Raw genomic sequence first — 20,330 nt, forward strand, 5'->3', positions numbered from 1 at the left:
TTCAATTAAGAACTAAGATAAAACAGTGTGTACAGTAATTAAAGTGAAAGCATATGCTATGTGATAGCCCCAGAGAGATAAGGCTAGAATGCAGAGAGATAGATACTGCCTGAATACCTGCCAAAGGCTCATGATTGTAGCCTTTAAATATCTATATGAAGGACATGGAAGATGAAATTCCTTATGATTCTGTGAGAATTAGAGAACATGAAGATCAGTGTTCAAAAGACAGAAGGTGATTTTGGATACAGACATAGAAAAATGAAACAGGCTGCCTCAGTTGGTAGTTACTTATCCCTGAAAGTTCAGAAGCAGTGGCTGGTTGGATAAACACATGAAAGAAATATTCAGAGGGAATTTTCTTATTCTAAGTACAGAATACTCTCTAAAGTTTCTTGCAATGCCTATTTTCAAATGTTTTTCTTACCAAAGCTAATTTATCTTCTCAGAGGCTAAAAGCAGTGATTTTTCATTAGAAAAAAAATTAGAAAACAGAAAAGCACACAGAAGGAAAAATTTGTTTAATTTTTGCTATATTTACCATCAATTTTCAAAGGATACACTTATCAATAACAAATTATATTTGTACAATTTTAGACATAAACAAGATTACCCCTTGTTCCTGGGCTAGATGAAATTGAGTTCTGGGCTTGTGATTTCTTACCCTGATATAAACTCCTATAAGCTATTCAAGAACAAAGTTACAGGAAACTCCATTATGCTAAGGGAATAACTAAATGTGTATTCCTTCATACATTTGGTATACATATTTTAGCACATACTATATTCAAAGGCACTGGCCTAGTGCCCTCATGTATAATAAAAGTGAGTGAAATAGTTGCTAAAGATGACACCTAGAGAGATGACTAAAGCTGAAGCAGAATGTAATAAAAACTGGGGCAGGGATTGAAGAACACACCAAAATAAGGCTTGTTAAGAGTCTGTCCACAAAACTACCACAAAGACATTTTTCATATCTATTCCTGCTGGGACCAGATACACAGTCTTAATATCCTACCTTTGTACACAGTATCTTAACACTTTATTGAGTGTATTACTTATTTTCATGAAACTCCTTTTTCCATCTGTGTCTTTCATAGGCCAGAAAGTTAATTTCTGTCAAATGCTTCCTATTACATTTTCTTTTTTTTTCTTTTTAAAAAACATTTTATTAACCTTTTAAAAATATATATATTTATTTTAGTTGTTGATGGACCTTTATTTATTTGTTTATATGCAGTAGTGAGAATCGAACCCAGTGCTGCTCACACATGCTAGGCAAGTGCTCTACCACCGAGCCACAACCCCAGCCCTACATTTTCTTAAACAAGAGTTTGATTCGGTATTTCTTCAAATGATTGGAAGAATACAATGAAATTATATGGCTTGGGAGATTTCTTTTTTTCTGAATGTTTTAAAATAATATATTTAAAAGATATGAGTCTATTTACATTATGTATTTCTTCTTGGGCAAGTATTACTAATTAGTGACTTTCAAGGAAATTTAAGTCAACATATTTATGTGTTTGTGTTAACTGTTGTATTCATTGATTATCTTTTAAAACATCCTAATTCCTCTTCAGTAACCCTTTTTGATTCATGAATTATTTAGAAGTGTTTTTTCAGTTTCCAAGTGTGTAGAGATTTTCTAATTTTGTTTCCTTTTTCTTTTATGGTCCTGGAGATTGAACCTAGGGGTGCTCTATCACTGAGATATATTTCCAGCCCTTTTCATTTTATTTTGAGACAGAGTCCCACTAAGTTGCCAAGGCTGGCCTCAAACCTGTGATCCTCCTGCTTCAACCTGCTGAGTTGCTGGGATTATATAAGCATATGCCACTGTACCTGGATCATTTATTTTTTTCTTACTGATTTCTATATTAATTCCATTTTGGTCAGAGAATATACTCTCTTTTATTTCAATCCTTTTTTTAAAAAAAACTGTACTGAAATATATTTCACATCATACTTTCATTTAAAAAATATAATTCAATGTTTTTTAGTATACAGAGTTGTATAACTGTCACCACAGTTAATTTTGGGACCCTCTCCATCATCTCCAAAAACAAATTCCATACCCACTAGCACTCATTTCTCATTTCCTCACAGGCCCCCGGTGGACTAAGCAATCACTAGTCTACTTTCTGTATCTACTTATTTGCCTGTTTTGGACAACTCATATATAGTCATTCATTGTTTAACAAAAGGAAACATTCTGAGGAATGTTGTTAGGCAGTTTCACTGTTCTATTAACATCAAAGCATGTACTTATATAAACTAAGATGCTATGGTATCACTAGGTGATAGTCACATGTGGTGGCCTGTTGTTGACTAAAACATTATTGTGGCAAATAACTATAAATGAATTCATATAGTAAGTGGTGTTTTGTGTTTGCCATCTTTTTTAAAATTTATTTTTTATTTTATTTTTAGTTGTAATTGGACATAATATCTTTATTTTATTTATTTATTTTATGTGGTGCTGAGGATTGAACCCAGTGCCTCGCCTCACGTGCTTGGTGAGTGCTCTACTGCTGAGCCACAGCCCTAGCCCCGCCATCTTTTTTTTTTTTTCCACATAAATGTTTTTGAGATTCAACCATGTGTATTATGTACTTCATTTCTTTTTTTAAAATATTTTTTTAGTTATAGATGGGCACAATATCTTTATTTTATTTATTTTTATGTGGTACTGAGGTTTGAACCCAGTACCTCATGCATGCAAGGCAAGCACTCTACCACTGAGCTACATATCCAACCCTTTCATTTCTTTTTTTTTACTACTAAATAATATTTGATTTTATAGGTATACCACATTTGTTTACCCACCAAATGATGGACATTTGGGTTGTTCCTACTCTTTGGCTGTTAGATATAATGCTGCTACAGATTTTTGTGTGGATATATCTTCATTTCTCTTGGGTATATACCTCTGAGTGGAATTACTGAATCATAAGGTAAGTAACTCTAAGTTACTGTCTGAAGAACTGTCAGACTATTTTCCAAGTGGCTTTGCCATTTTACATTCCTACCAGTAGTTTATAAAGTTCTGATTTCTCTTCATCCTCACCAACACTTGTTATTATCTGACTATATGATTACAGCTTTGCTAGTGGGTGTGAAGTGGTATATTGTGGTTTTTACTTTTTGTAGTACTACGTACAGAATCCAAGGCCTTATGCATGCTGGGCAACTGCTTACCACTGAACTACATTCGCAGCCTTATCTTGTGGTTTTAATGTGCTTTTCCCTAATGATTCATGATGTGAAATATCTTTTCACGTGCTTATTCACCCATCTTCGCCTGAGAAATGCCTATTTAGATTTTTTTGTTCTTTTTAAAAACTGGGTGTATTTTTATTGGTGAGTTGCATTATTTATATATTCTAGATACAAGTTCTTTATCAGAGATATCATTTGCAGATATCCTCTCCTAGGTTGTAAGTTATCTTTTCTTTTTTTAAAATTTTTAAAATTATGCATGGGCACGATATCTTTATACTGCTTATTTATTTTTATATGGTGCTGAGGATTGAACCCAGTGCCTCACATGTGTGAGGTAAGCATTCTGCCACTGAGCCACAACCGTAGCCCTTATTTTCTTGATGATGTCTTAGGAAGCACAAAAGGTTTGAATTTTGATGAAATCCCATTAATCCATCTTTTTTTTTTTTTTTTTTTTTTTTTTTTAGAATCCAAAGCCTCTTTATGAACAGTAAGATTCGAGGTTAGTTTAAAAATATGGAATGCTTCACGAATTTGCGTGTCATCCTTGTGCAGAGGCCATGGTAATCTTCTCTGTATCGATCCAATTCTAGTATATATACTGCCAAAGTAAGCACCCATTAATCCATTTTTTTTCTGTGTTGCTTGTGTTTGTGGTGTCATAGAAAAGTAACTGTGCCTAACCAAGGGCATAAAAATTTACTTGTATATTCTTCTCAAATTTTTGTAGTTTTAGCTCTTATGTTATGGCCTGTGATCTGTTTGACTTTTAATTTTGTGTATAAGGTAAGACTGGGGTACAAATTTATTCTTTTGCTTGTGATATCCAGTTGCCCCAATGCCATTTGTTGAAAACACTGTTCTTTCCAATTGGATTTTCTTGGCATCCTTGTAGAGAGTCCATTAGCCATAAATATATTTCTGGAGTCTCATTTCTGTTTTTTTATATGTTCATCCTTAATCAAGTTCTATAGTCTTATTTACTTTAGCTTTATGGTATCTTATAAAAACAGGAAGTATGAGTCCTATATCTCTTTATTTTTTTTCATGATTGTTTGGTTACTCTGATTGCTTTGCATTTCCTTATGGATTCTAGATTTAGCTTTTCCATTTCTAGAAAAATAGTAACAAAAACCTAAAAAGCAAATAAGAGGAATTTTGTTAGTAATTGCTTTGAATTTACAGGTCAGTTTGGAGAGTATTGCTATCTTAACAATTTTGCTTGTTTTCTGTGGCTGTAACAAGCTGGGTAACATATAAAAAAGGAGGTTTATTTAGCTCATAGTTTTGGAGGCTAAAAGTCCAGGCTGGGTGGTCCCTTTGTTTTGGCCTGGTGAAGGTCCTGTTGACTGTGTCATATCATGGTAGATGGCAGTATGGTGGGATTATGTGCAAAAGAGAGAGAACACATGTCAAGACAGGAAAGAAAAGCAGAGAGGAGCTACCCTTATTCTTTTTATAACAACTCGCTCTCAGGAGAATGAACTCACTTTGCAACACTAGCATTAATTCCTCAAAGGGCAGTGCCCAAAGATCTTATTACCTTGTACTAAGACCCACTTCTTAAAGTTTGCACCCTCTCTTAATTCCACTCCATTGCCATACTGGAACCAAGCTTCTAACACGAGAAACTTTGGGGAACAACTATATCTAGACAATGATATTAAGCCTTCTGAATCATGAACATGGGATATTTTCATTTCATGTGTATTTCAATGTTTTATAATTTCCAGAATATAATTTTTATATTTCCTTTGTTAAATTTATTCCTAGATATTTTATTGCTATTATAAGTGGAATTTTCTTTCTTTTCTTTGGTACTGGGGATTGAACCCAGGAGCTCTTTACCACTGAACTACATTCCCAGTCCTTATTTTTTATTTTGAGACAGGATCTCCCTAAGTTGCTGAAAGTGTCACTAAAATGCTCAGGCTAACCTTGAACTTGCAATTCTCCTGCCTCACCCTCCATCCAGAGTTACTGAGATTATAGGTGTGCATCACTGAGCCCAGTTTATGAGTGGAATTATTTTCTTAATTTCACATTGGACTTTTCATCATTAGTGCATAGAAACAAAATAGATTTAAACATTGATCTTGTACTCTGCAACCTTATTTAATGTATATGTACGTATGTATGTATGTATATACACACACACAGACACACACCACATTTTCTTTATCCATTTATCTGTTGAAGCACACTTACATTGGTTCCATTTCTTGGCTATTGTGAATTGAGCTGCTATAAACATTGATGTGGCTGCATCACTGTAGTATGCTGATTTTAAGCCCATTGGGTATATACTAAGGAGGGGGATAACTGGGTCAAATGGTGGTTCCATTCCAAGTTTTCTAAGGAATCTCCATATTGCTTTCCAGAGGGGTTGCGCCAATTTGCAGTCCTAACAGCAATGTACGAGTGTACCTTTTCCTCCACATCCTTACCAACATTTATTGTTACTTGTATTCTTGATAATTGCCATTCTGACTGGAGTGAGATGAAATTGCAGTTTAGTTTTAATTTGCATTTCTCTAACTACTAGAGATGTTGAACATTTTTTTCATATTTTGTTCACCAGTTTGGTTTATTCTTCTGTGAAGTGCCTATTCAGTTCCTTTGCCCATTTATTGACTGGGTTATTTTTATGTATTTATTTTTTATTGTGTTGAGTTTTTTGAGTTCTTTGTTTATTCTGGAGATTAATGCTCTATCTGAGGTGCAGATGGCAAAGATTTATCTCCCATTCTGTAGGCTCTTTATGTATGTTCTTGATGTTTCCTTTGCTGAGAAGAAGGTTTTTAGTTTGATACCATCCCATTTATTGATTCTTGATTTTACTTTTTGTGCTTTAGGAGTCTTGTTGAGGAATTCAGTTCCTAAGCTGACATGATGGAGAGTTGGGCCTACATTTTCTAGTAGGCACAGGGTCTCTGGTCTAATGCCTAGGTCCTTGATCTACTTTTGAGTTGAGTTTTGTGCAGGAGAGATGGGGTTTAATTTCACTTGGCTACATATGGATTTTTGGTATGTTTATGGTACCTTTGTCTTGTGTTTTTGTGGGTTTGTCTCTGTGACTTTTATCTCTACCATTGGTCTTCATGTCTGTTTTGGTGCCAATACCATGCCATTTTTGTTACTATTGCTCTGTAGAATAATTTATAGTCTGGTATTGTGATAACCTCCTGCTTTACTTTTCTCACTAAGGATTGCTTTGGCTATTCTGGGTCTCTTGTTTTTCCAAATAAATTTCATGACAACTTTTTCTATTTCTATGAAGAACATCATTGGAATTTTAATGGAAATTGCATTGAATTAAATCTGTATAGTGCTTTTGGTAGGATGGCCATTTAAAAAAATGCAGATGGACACAATAATTTTATTTGTCTTTATGTGGTACTAAGGCTCAAACCCAGAGCCTCACACATGCCAGGTGAGTTCTCTACCATTGAACCATAACCCAGCCCAGGATGGCCATTTTTTTTTTCAGATTTTTTAAAAAAATTTTTATTGTTGGTTGTTCAAAACATTACATAGTTCTTGATATATCATATTTCACACTTTGATTCGAGTGGGTTATGAACTCCCATTTTTTACCACGTATATAGATTGCAGAATCACATCAGTTACACATCCATTGATTTACCTATTGCCATACTAGTGTCTGTTGTATTCTGCTGCCTTTCCTATCCTCTATTTTCCCCCCTCCCCTCCCCTCCCCTCCCCTCCCCTTCTCTCTCTCTACCCCATCTACTGTAATTCATTTCTCCCCCTTGTTTTTTTTCCCCTTTCCCCTCACTTCCTCTTGTATGTAATTTTGTAAAACCCTGAGGGTCTCCTTCCATTTCCATGCAATTTCCCTTCTCTCTCCCTTTCCCTCCCACCTCTCATCCCTGTTTAATGTTAATCTTCTTCTCATGCTCTTCGTCCCTACTCTGTTCTTAGTTACTCTCCTTATATCAAAGAAGACATTTGGCATTTGTTTTTTAGGGATTGGCTAGCTTCACTTAGCATAATCTGCTCTAATGCCATCCATTTCCCTGCAAATTCTATGATTTTGTCATTTTTTAATGCAGAGTAATACTCCATTATGTATAAATGCCACATTTTTTTTTTATCCATTCATCTATTGGGGGGCATCTAGATTGGTTCCACAGTCTTGCTATTGTGAATTGTGCTGCTATGAACATCAATGCAGCAGTGTCCCTGTAGTATGCTCTTTTTAGGTCTTTAGGGAATAGACTGAGAAGGGGAATAGCTGGGTCAAATGGTGGTTCCATTCCCAGCTTTCCAAGAAATCTCCATACTGCTTTCCAAATTGGCCGCACCAATTTGTAGTCCCACCAGCAATGTACAAGTGTACCCTTTTCCCCACATCCTCGCCAGCACTTGTTGTTGTTTGACTTCCTAATGGCTGCCAATCTTACTGGAGTGAGATGGTATCTTAGGGTGGTTTTGATTTGCATTTCTCTGACTGCTAGAGATGGTGAGCATTTTTTCACGTATTTGTTGATTGACTGTATGTCCTCCTCTGAGAAGTGTCTGTTCAGGTCCTTTGCCCATTTGTTGATTGGGTTATTTGTTTCCTTATTGTTTAATTTTTTGAGTTCTTTGTATACTCTGGATATTAGGGCTCTATCTGAAGTGTGAGGAGTAAAGATCTGTTCCCAGGATGTAGGCTCCCTATTTACCTCTCTTATTGTTTCTTTTGCTGAGAAAAAACTTTTTAGTTTGAGTAAGTCCCATTTGTTGATTCTAGTTATTAACTCTTGTGCTATGGGTGTCCTATTGAAGAATTTGGAGCCCGACCCCACAGTATGTAGATCGTAGCCAACTTTTTCTTCTATCAGGTGCAGGGTCTCTGATTTGATATCAAGCTCCTTGATCCATTTTGAGTTAACTTTTGTGCATGGCGAGAGAAAGGGATTCAGTTTCATTTTGTTGCATATGGATTTCCAGTTTTCCCAGCACCATTTGTTGAAGATGCTATCCTTCCTCCATTGCATTCTGTAATGCTGGCAATGACATTGTTTCATTTCCAATTTTAATACTCTTACTATTCCTTTTTCCCCTTGATGAGTATAGCTAGAGGCTTATCAATGTTACTGACCTTTCCAAAGAATTAACTTTTGCTTTTGTTGATTTTCTCTATTTCATTTATCCATTTTAATTTTTACTCTTCTTTGTGTTTGCTCTGCTAATTTGCCCCCCACCACCCCATCCCTGTCTTAAGGTGAAAGGTTAGATTACTGATTTGAGATCTTTTTTCTTTTCTTTCTTTTTTTTTTTTTAATTTTTTTCAGTTGTAGATGAACACAATATCTTTTCTTGTTTGTTTTTATGTAGTGCTAAGGATTGAACCCAGGGCCTCACATAGGTGAGGCAAGTGCTCTACCATGTATCTACAACCCCAGTCCTTGCTTCTTTTTTAATATATGCATTTAAAACTATAAATTTCCCTTAGCATTGCTTTCAATACCTCCCATAAGTTATGGTACAATGCATTTTCATTTTTATCATCTCAAGTTTTGGTATGTTGTGTTTTAATCCATTCTTTTCAAAGTATCTTCTAATATCTTTTCTGTATTTTTTTTGACTCATTGGTAATTTAAACAGTTTATGTCCTTAGGTTTGTGAATCCACAAGCTTCCTTCTGTTACTAATTTTAACTTTATTTCATTGTATGATTTCACTTTTTAAAATATTTATCGAGGCCTACCATATGTCCCATCTTGGAGACTGTTCTATGTGTACTTCAGAAGAATATGAATTCTGCTGTTCTTGGGTGGAGTGTTGTATTACTGCATGTTAGATTGAGGAGGTTATAGTATTTATAATGTTGTTCACAACTGCTATTTCTTTGTTGATCTTTGTGGCTTGCCAATCTATCATTCAAAATGGGGCACTGAAGTCTCCAACTATTATTGTTTAATTGTTTATTTCTTCCTGCAATTCTGTTAGTTTTTGCTTCCTGTATTTTGGGGCTGTGTTGTTAGGTACAAATATATTTATAATCACAATGTCTTCCTGTTGAATTGACTCTTTTGTCACAGAAGAATGTCCTTCTTTGTCTTTAAGAATAGTTTTTGTATTACAGTCTATTTTCTTTCCTTCAGTATAACCACATGAACTTTCTTACCACTACTGTTTTCCCTGTCCTTTTCCTTTTTGTACCTTTAAATCTATTTTTATAATTATATCCAGCCTGATAATCTCTGCATTTTGATGGATTTTTTATTCAGTAACCTTTAATGTTATTGATATATTGGATTTATGCCTGTTGCTTTACTTTTTGTTTTTTATATCTCAGAGTTTTCCCTTTGTGCTTTTTTAAAAATTCGTTTTACATTTTAAATATTTTCTTTTCTTTCTTTTTAAATTTTGTACTGGGGATTGAACCTAGGGGAGCTTTACAGCTAAGCTACATTTCTCAACCCTTTTTATTTTAGTTTTAATTTTGAGTCAGGGTTTCACTAAGTTCCTTAGGAGCTTGCTAAGTTGCTGAAGCTGGCCTTGAACTTGTGATCCTCCCGCCTCAGCCTCCTTAGCTGCTGAGATTCAGGCATGCATCACTGAGCCTGGCACATTAATATATTTTCTAACATTTTAATCCTTTTTTTTCACTATTAATTTCTAATTGTTTTCCTACTGGCTTCTCTAGGATTTATCATATACATTGTATGTGTATGTTGCTGGGGATCAAACCCAGGATGTCACTGCAGCCTGGTAAGCACTCTTCCACTGAGCCACATCCCCAGCCCTATCATTTACATCTTAACTTATCAGAATGTTCTTCAGTTTTATACTATTTAATTCCAGTAATACATTAAACTATTACTCATATATCCCCCTTTCCTTTTCCTCTTCTTTGTGCTATTATTGTTACACATATTACAGCTACATATATTACAAATTCTTTGTTTTAATTACTAGTTTCTATAATTTATGTTCTTTAAAGAAGTTGAGAGAAGAAAGGACAGCAAGCATGTATTCACACAATTTGTAATATTAACTCTTAACTACTATTTCTGATTCTCTTAATTTGTTTCTGTGACATCAAAGGAGTTCCAAAAAGAGGAAAAGATGGATGGGAAATATCTGAGGAAAGCTTTTCCACAAATAAGGAAAAATGGAACATGAAGATTTAAATATTGAAATTGAGAGGGGTAACAGAACACCAAAAAAAAAAATGCAAAGTCTTCAAATCTTTGGAAATTTAGATAATCTAACTGAAACAATACCAACCATTCAAAATAATGTATTAATGACAAATACGTATACACACACACACACACACACACACACACACACATATGGTGGAAATATAATGTATGTGAAAAATGTGTTCCCAAACTAGGTATTGCATGCTGCCATTTATCATAACATATCATGTGAAGTAGGGAAAAAGAGAAGGAAGAGGAAGTGAGGTGAAGCAAAGGGAAGATGAGCAGGAGATGGCTGGAAGGAAGAGGGGGAGTAGAACAATATAGACCAAAATGTTAATTATAGGTCATAAAATTATGAATAAATTTTATGATAAGGTTTTAGATTACATATATTTTATAATTTGCAATAAGTTATACTTGTGATAAAATAATACACTTAAAAAATTGGGGCTGGGGTTTTAGCTCAGTGGAAGAACACATGCCTAGCATGTGTGAGGCATCAGATTCGATTCTTAGCACCACATATAAATAAAATAAAGGTGTATTGACAACTAAAAAATATTTTAAAAAATCCAGCAGAAATGAGCAAAACATACAAAAAAGGCAAGTCATCTACAACAAAATTAAAATGGCCCAGAAATATACACAGTTATGTACTGCCCAATGATGTTTTGGTCAGTGATAGACCACATATACGATGGCTGTCATATAAGATAATAGAGATGAAAAATTCCTATTGCCTTATGATGTCATAGTTGTCATTGTACCACAATGCATTGCTCATGTGTTTGTTGTGTTGCTGGTGTAAACATACCTACTGCATTGCCAATTATAGAAAAGTATAGCACATACAATACATAAGAACTTATAATACACAACTATGTTACTGGTTTATATATTTACTATACTACCATTTTTGTCATTATGGTGTACTACTTTATCAAGTTTCCTGACTGCATCAAGAGGCCATGTTGATACTGACTATACCACCCAGGTTTGTGGAAGTACAACTATTGTTCATACAACTACAAAATCACCTAATAATGCATTTCCCAGAACACGTATCCCCAATGTTAAGTAACATGTAATTGTATATACCCAACCTCCCTAGAAATCAAACAAATACAAATTATGATGAGACTGCATTTTTAAATGATCAAATTGGAAAATAGTTTTCATAGGAAGATGCTTAGTGTTAGTAAAGATCCTAGGAAATAGGTTGATAAATGTATGAACATACCATTTTTCTTCTTAAAAAATTTCTACCCCTTTTAAACTAGCAATTCTTTTTCTGGGAATTTATTCTATGGAAAAATAGTGGATACTCCAACTCTTCAGCTGTAATGAATATTAGAGGACATTTTAGAGAATATTCCATGAAAAATTTGGATTTATATTAATTAAGATTTAATCCAATGGCATGTGCCTAGGCTGAGACAGGAGGATTGCTTGAGCCCAGGAGATGGTGGCCTTAGGCAACATAGCAATACCCCATTTGAAAAAGAAAGAAAATGATTTAATACACTGAAAATAGTCTAAAATGGCAAATAACACGTAAAAGAATATACGAAAAGACCACATAATATAGATGTTTTTTGGATATTAGAATTATTAGTATTAAATTTGCTTTTCTTTTGCTCCTCAATGTTTTCTAAGTTATCTAGAATAGATAATAAATTACTATATTTGAAGTAGAAAACAGTTATTTAAAAATAAAACATATTACCCTAAGATATGGAAGCTATTTTTATTTCTTTTTCAATGATTTATAAACATATATCCGATATTTACATAACTTTTTGAGCTAATGTGGAAATAGCTGAGTCAGTTACACTTACCACAGCATCAAAGATTGCATTCTCTGCCTCCCTTGATAAGGAGCACAAATTATGTACAGAGCACTGTGTTATACAAGATAGGGATCATATATAAAAGCCAGGGACCTGTATTTCTGACTTAAATAAGAGGCACAGTAACGGGGAGAAAAAGACTTATAAATTCACAACTACAAATCAATGGTTGAAAGTGTCAAGGAAAGGAAGAGGTGATTCCAAATGGGAGAATGAGGGCATGGTTTTTTATACTAGTCAGCCACAATTTGCTTTTCTTTCCTTCTCCAATTTACCACTGAATGATTAAGATCATAAAAGAACTAAAATTCAAAGTATCTACTCCCATATTCCATATAAATGCTTACTAATGTTACTGATCCCTCCAGACCAGCTTATGTGCCACTTCACCATTGTTTCTGTAGGTTAACAGTATTTCTCATGATATGCTGTGGCCAAGAATTCTATGTCTGTCTCCTTCCCTAAACTGAGAGCTCTGATAGGGCAGAAATTAAGTTTAACCCATTTTAGCATCTTCAGGTAGAATCAGCTTCCACAGATATCTGTCATGACCTTTAAAGCTTTGTGCATGTGTTTAACATCTAAGAAAATAAAATGTAAAAGTCATACCTGGTAGGATTCCTCTTGTCTTCCTCAGAGATCAAAAACCAAACAAAATCTGCATAGCTCATTCTTCCCTCTTTCTGTACTGTTTTTCCTCTGAAGAAAAATGCAAGATGTAAAATTTTCTGAGCAATTAAGGAATAAAATAACATCCTTCCTTAGAGAGGAAGGATTCTACTTTTTGAAAAAGTAGAATGCTGGGTACCTCATAAACGGCACATTTTGTGGCCTAACTTCTTTTTTAAAGGCCTCCAGGGTGAAACCAGAAGATATTTACAAATATGAAGAAAAGAAAATATGGTTTCTAATTTAAATACAAATAATGGTATCAAATATTGTTACCTGTATTTAGGTATAAGACTAATTCTTTTTTTTAATATATATACATTTTTAATATATTCATATATATATATATTATATATTTATATATATATTTTAATATATGTATTTTTAGTTGTCAATAGATTTTTAAAATTTTATTCATTTATTTATTTATATGTGGTGCTGAGGATTGAACCCAGGGCCTCACACATGCCAGGCAAGTGCTCTACCACTGAGCCACTACTCCAGCCCAAGACTAATTCATTTTTTTTTAAAAATATTTATTTATTTTTTTTAGTTTTTGGCGGACACAACATCTTTGTATGTGGTGCTGAGGATCGAACCCAGGCCACACGCATGCCAGGCGAGCGTGCTATGGCTTGAGCCACATCCCCAGCCCCCCAAGACTAATTCTTATGTTAAAGAGAATTACTGTCTTACATTAAACCATGATTGTGTGGGTTTTTTTTTTTTTTTTTTTTTTTAGGATATTATTTGACCCAATAGTGCTGCCAAATTATACAAGAAGCCTTGCTAATATGAGATTATTACATTATTACTGATAGTTATGTTTTAATTCAGATTTTAAACTTTTTCTTACCTTGTTACTGCCCCAGAAAATATCCTTTCAATAATTCTGTTTGATGATGCTGAATGTAAACAACAAATTACAAAGATAGTTAGAAATATACTTCATGTAAGTAATACTTCTGGCAAATTTATTTTCATTTGCTACAAGCTAAACCATAACAATCTTCTACGACAAAAATATGCGTAAATCTTTCTTATATATAATTTATGCTTTTTTTCAGTAATTTTAAAAAAGAACAAGGAAATGAATGTGCTCGACATTTGCAAAGTATTTATGTAGTTGAGCTTATGTGTATAAAATTTATATTGATTTTTATTATCCATAAGACAAAATTTCCTCTAAAACAAGACAAACTTTATCTCAGCATTAATTCAAGGGGGAACTGAACCTGGCCACACAAAAAAGCTTACATAAAGACCCTCTATACTTTATTGAGCACTATTGTATGGGGTTAATAATTTGTACTAGATAGAAAAGAAGGGGTATATAGGGAAAGCAAGGATATTTAATTCCAAAGCTATGATTTTTCTTAAGTCTTTTTTAGCTTTGGAAGCAATGATTCCATTTCCTAACCCTGAAGATCATATTATTCTATACTGTCCCATTAAGTACAGTTGCTGAATGAAGAATTATTTACAGTTTAGAGGTCTCTGCATTTTTTCAGACCTAGATGCCTGCTTTTCTGAACTTTGTCCTATTCAAATGAATCTAGTGAGTTGCTATTATAAGAGGATTTTTGAGAACTTGAAAATTACATTTATAGCAACCAGAAATGGAGCTTTAGAGTCCATAGGATTGTGCATGATTTTTTGAGGCTGGCTCATGTATGGATGATCTGTTATGGGTAACAGAAAGGTACAGGGCTAATAGGGCTGATCATATACCCCTCTGAATATATTCATCTTTATGGTATATTTTAGTGACAAAAATGTTATGATACTTGATGATGGGAGGTAACAGTATTAATATGTTTGTTTATCAAATAAGTTACACGAAGTATTTCCCCTTTATGTCTGGTTGGCACCTGAGAAGGAGAACTGCCACAAACCATTAGTCACAGATACACCAAATAACAAACAATATTCAATACATTTATTTAAGATCTATACTCTGTTACATCTAAAAAGACTGAGAAAATATTTAAGAACAGAACAGGAATAATCTTTGACAGAAGAATGAATCATTGTATGTTGTTGCTTAGTTAAGAATATTCAATCAGTAGGCAATAGGTTATAAGTTTGCAGTGAGCAAAAATGAAGCAAAAAGCATAATATTGTCTGACATGTAATTTTTTCTTTTCTTACAAAATCACACAAAATTCATCTTCAGAGGAAAATATCTTTCTGGAATTAAATTGAAAAAGTAAAATTTTATGAGTCCTTGAAAATAAAACTTGATAAGATAGAGACATTATTTTCATTCTTGGCGTTTTATAGAAAATATTGTTAAATGAAAAAGTTTATAAAAAGTGTGTGTGTGTGTGTATATAAATATATATATATTTATATATATATATATATATATATATATATATATTCTTTCATATAGATTTACAGAGGTGTGAATTTTATTCAATTCATCATCATAAAGATGCACATCACTACAAAGTCTTGCCACTTCATCAAAACTAATAGTGGTATTGTTTACTTACCTTTAAACCCCTTATAAATCTGGCCTCTAAATTAAAAAAAAAAAAAAAACAACTTTGTTTCCACAAAAGAGTTCTTGGCTCTGTAAAGAAATCCGGTTAGCCACAGAATTTAAGAAATAGAAATTTCTCATAACGAGTGGGAATAATTTACATAACTTTTCAAAATAACATTTTCAAAATGTTTAAGCCTTAAACATTTCTTAGCCTCTGCAGAATTACTCACCCTGGTCATTATATCGAGACAGATCGGCCTGGCTGATGAACAGGTCATGATCACTATCTAGCTCCCAGAATTTACAATATATAACATAGAAATGTTCATAGGAGAAGTAATCTGTGATTTGATTTATATCTTCCTCTTCTTCTAAAAGGGCTAGAGTCTGAAAATAGTATGAATAGAAGATTAATTTTAAAATTATGAAAAACAAGCTTAGGCATTGTAGTCTAGCAAGTTTCTGTTTTAAATTGAATTTAAAATTTTGTCTTTTGTACTAAACCAGGTACTTTTTTTTAATAGGTAACCTGCTACTACCTTTAATCAACTGATTCATCTACAAGCATTTATTGAGCTCTGTGATATACTTATCAGCAAAAGGCTAAATGATGTGGAGGATACAAAAGCAAGGAGAGGGAAGGATCATCACTAAGAGGGCTGTAACCTCTCAAAGGTCCCCAGACTGGCAGGCACAGAACAATCAGATGAAAGACTTAAAATGCATGGCCATAAACTAACACTGCTCTTAATTTTTCAAAGTTATGTGAACAATATTAAGAAGCTTGGGAATCACATACAGCGTTTATTTGTAATGAAATCAAGGATACCATAAGATTAGTTATGCACACAATTGTGGTAACATATGGTGGTGGCCTTGCATAGAAGGAATGGTGGGTGGAGCTGTAGGATCCTGAGCTAGAAGAAAACTGAGTTTCTTGACTCACTATGTATCCCTAAGGAAAACATCAGAAGTAAAGATTATAAACACACAATTCTATAGTGAGCCAAATTAAATGAGTAGATAAATGAAAAATTTCAGAAATGGAATATTCAAAAAGAAACCTTAAGGAAACAATGAATAGAAAAAAAGTCAGTTGGCAGAAATAAGATCAGATATGTCAATAATCACAATAAAGATAGATGAGCTTAATCTCCCTACTGAAAGACTTTTTAAATTTTTTAAAAATTTGTTTTAGCTAGTTATACATGACAGTAGAATGAATTTATGCACTTTGATATATCATACATAGATAGGATATAATTTCTCATTTTTCTGAGTGTATATGTTGCAGAATCATATTGGTCATATAGTCACATATATACATAGAGTAATAATGTGTTTCATTCTACTATCTTTCCTATCCCAACATCCCCTCCCCTCCTTCCCCATCACTTCCCTCTACCTAATCTAAGGTAATGCTATTCTTCCCTAGTACTCCCTGTCTTATTGTGAATTAGCATCTGCATATTAGAAAAAATGTTCAGCCTTTGGTTTTGTGAGATTGGCTTATTTCGCTTAGCATGATATTCTCCAACTCCAACCATTTACTGACAAATGCCCTAATTTCACTCTTATTTAAAGCTGAGTAATATTCCATTGAGTATATTTATCACATTTTGTTATCCATTCATTTATTGAGGGACACCTAGGTTGGTTCCATAGTCTAGCTACTGAGAATTGAGCTGCTATAAACATTGATGTGGCTATATCACTATAGAATAAATAAAAATAAAACAAAGGTTATTGTGTGCACAACAACTAAAAAATATTTTTTTAAAAAGTCTATCATGTAATACTATAGTGAAAGACTTTCAAAAAATATTTTTAGTTGTGGATGCACACAATAACCTTTGTTTTATTTTTATTTATTTTTATGTGGCTGAGGATTGAACCCAGTGCCTCACATGTACCAGGCAAACACTCAAAAATACTCTATCACTGAGCCATAATCTCAGCTCCCTGAAAGACTTTTTGATTGAGTATGAAAACCAAATCTAGAAAGATGATTTCGGTATATGAATATCTATAAGAGGTTACACTTACAGTAAAAAAAAAGAAAGGTAAATATAAAAAGGTAATATTAAGAAAAGTAGTCAATGAAAAAGAAAATATGTATTAATATTAGTAGAAAATAAAATAGAATTCAAGATGAAAATAAAAGGACAGAGAGGACTGTATCATAATACAAATGCGTTACTTTGATAAAAATTATTTTTTAAATGCAGACAGAAACCAAAATGCTCTGGTAAACTGAAAACAACAGAAATTATTATATATATAATATTTATATATAATTATTATATATAATTATTAAATTATGGCAAATCTGATTAATGGAAGATTTTGTGGTGAGTAAAAATTATAGTCTACATAAAATATAGGAAAACCATGATGTAGTAAGGGCAAAATATAGGCTGCAAGATTATACATATTAAGAACTGTGCAAAATCCCCAAAATCCATACATATGAATGGGGCTAGAATAACATACAAAAATGGCACTACTTGCATTAGAGGAGTAAAATGTGGTTTTTCTTCTGTGTTCTAAATTTTCTTGTAAATGGTTTGTTTTATAAAATATCTTTTCATGTGTATAAAGCAGAATATTGTCAGTAATAAAACACATCTTTCACCTACTGGATTGTCACAACATAAAGAAGAAAAATGTCTTCTTTTGTTGGTGAGTATGTACGTGAAGGTATGAACTAGGCAGAATCTATCAAGTTAAAATTTTACATGCCATCTGATGCAGGATGTTCCCTCCAGTGGTCTATTCTGTAGGAAATTTCTGGCTTATATACAGCCAAAAGGAAAGTATAAGGATGTTTTCTACACCACTGTAATAGAGAAAATCTGAAATTGAGGAATATGTAATTAAAGTGCAGCATGCAATTGATAATGCAGTTGTTAGGAGAAATGAGATAGATTTACATGAATGGAAATGAAAGAAGTCCAAGACACTGTTAATAAACAAGTTACCAGAATACTAAGTATGAACCCATATATTAGGGGGAAAAGTCCTCATAATAGCAGCCACACAAAATTATATATTCCATATATGCATTTACAAGGAAATAAAACTGCAGATAATATGGGTTCCTTCTGGGAAGGAGAGTGAAATGGCAGAGTAAAGATAAAGAGCAACTTTTGCTTATCTTTTAATCTAGATATATCCATATTATTTGCAAGTTTGGAATAGTTGTTCATGTACTAAAAGAAAGACTAAGGCAAGAGATAGGGAAGAAAGGGAGACAAAAATAAATTACACTCCAAGAAGAGAACATTTGAGTTCTATTTCCAGTTCAGCAACCTGCCTGCTGTATTGCTCTTATGCAATATAGTCAATTATATTTGAGACTTAAGTTTTACTATCAGTAAAAAATTGATTATAATAATAATGATTCAAAAACTACAAATGATAATGTGCTTCAGAAAATGTGAGGGAGTATTATCATTGTTCTTAAGATGTTATGGAGGGCTGGGGTTGTGGCTCTGTGGTAGAGTGCTTCCCTAGCATGTGTGACGCACTGGGTCTGATCCTGAGCACCAAATAAATACAACACAATACAATACAACACAATAAAATAAAGTTATTATGTCCATCTACAATTAAAAATTTAAAACAAGATGTTATGGAAATACTATCATCTTAACACGTTCCATAATACTACTGAGAGCTGAAGCAGGCATCAGGTATTCAATAAGCATCAAAATTACTGATCATTTTAGAACAAAATGTTTTAAAATCTATTATGAACTGTTAATTTGGCCAAATCTTCAATACCATGACTGTCTCAGTAAAAAATAAAGAGTAATAAGGTTGTATTATTTGCCAAAGCTTCATTTACTAAGATTCATTTAAAATAAAACATTTCTTGGTAGGCTGACAGGAGGATTGCAAGTTTGAGGTCAGCTTCAGCAACTTAGTGAAACCCTATCTCAAAAAAAAAATAAAATAAAATAAAATAAAAAGAACATGAGATGCAGCTCAGTGGTAAAGTGCCCCTGGGTTCTATACCCAGCACTGCATGAACAAAAACAAAAACATTTGTTTTTAAGTCAAAACAATTCTACTTTAGTTTAATAGAAGCTGTGATCAGGCATGAAGATTACCTCAGTAAAAGGCTCCCACTAGTGGTCAATACTTTCATTTGATAAAATAACTGAATGAAATGTATTCCTATTTTAAAGGAATTTTTAGTACTGTTCTTCAGCAGTAGTTGGATAAACTCACTGCAGAAAGAATCAGGTCCATATTCTTCCATTTCTTTAGTAAGGCACTTCCCCAACCTGGTTCCAACCTCATCAATGGTCACTCTCCCAAGGGCTTCTGGCCACTTAATACTGTTTGGCAGTTCTTGAACATGACACTTTCATGTTTTTGCCTTTTGCTTATGCTGCTTCTTCTGTCCAGAATTCCCTTTGTACTAATTTTTTATCTTGGTAAACTCCTGACATCCTCCAAGTCAAGACCACATGCCATCCCTTCTATGAGACCTTCTCTGCACCTTTTACACATGTCTGTGGAATCTTTCAAGTCTGCTGTTGCTGTCTGTGCTTGTCTCTCTCTTGCTCCACAGTATATGCCTTAAGGCAGATATGCCTTGCTATTCAATTTTCCTCCTCCCCTCACCCTCCAACACATTCTGGTCTCTCACTATAGGTATCTGACAAACGCTTAATGTCTAAAAATAATGATAAAGCTTTGCATACAGTAAGCGCTCAAATATTTGTTAAATGAAGTAAAAGGATTAAATTGTTCTTTATATCACTGTATGAGAGGCATACTTGCAAAAAGTTGCTTTTTCTTATCTCTGTCGAAGTAATTTTTCCACTCCAAGATCTGTTGACCGTGTAGAATATTCTCTGAATAACCTGGTTCCAAGGAAAACAAAACCAAATAAAAATATTAAAGATCTCCATTATT

General features: G+C 33.4%; 1 protein-coding gene and 1 non-coding gene across 7 annotated transcripts in view; both read right to left on the minus strand.

The window, feature by feature from the left end:
* The window catches only part of Ppp2r3a (protein phosphatase 2 regulatory subunit B''alpha), a 160,729-nt gene that overhangs the window by 26,869 nt on the left and 113,530 nt on the right, over window positions 1–20,330 (minus strand). For all 6 annotated transcript variants that reach the window (XM_076868997.2, XM_076868994.2, XM_076868995.2 and 3 more), the window contains 4 exons: window positions 20,192–20,278; window positions 15,632–15,788; window positions 13,767–13,815; window positions 12,851–12,940 (listed from right to left, as the gene is read on the minus strand). In XM_076868997.2, the coding sequence (XP_076725112.1) occupies window positions 12,851–12,940; window positions 13,767–13,815; window positions 15,632–15,788; window positions 20,192–20,278 (383 nt within the window). The remainder of the gene's footprint in view (window positions 1–12,850; window positions 12,941–13,766; window positions 13,816–15,631; window positions 15,789–20,191; window positions 20,279–20,330) is intronic.
* LOC143409086 (U6 spliceosomal RNA) lies at window positions 3,736–3,838 on the minus strand. Its single transcript, XR_013092597.1, has one exon. It is a non-coding gene; the product is annotated as a U6 spliceosomal RNA (small nuclear RNA).

This window comes from Callospermophilus lateralis, chromosome 10 (assembly GCF_048772815.1).
Source record: "Callospermophilus lateralis isolate mCalLat2 chromosome 10, mCalLat2.hap1, whole genome shotgun sequence".
NCBI classification, from domain to species: domain Eukaryota; kingdom Metazoa; phylum Chordata; class Mammalia; order Rodentia; family Sciuridae; genus Callospermophilus; species Callospermophilus lateralis.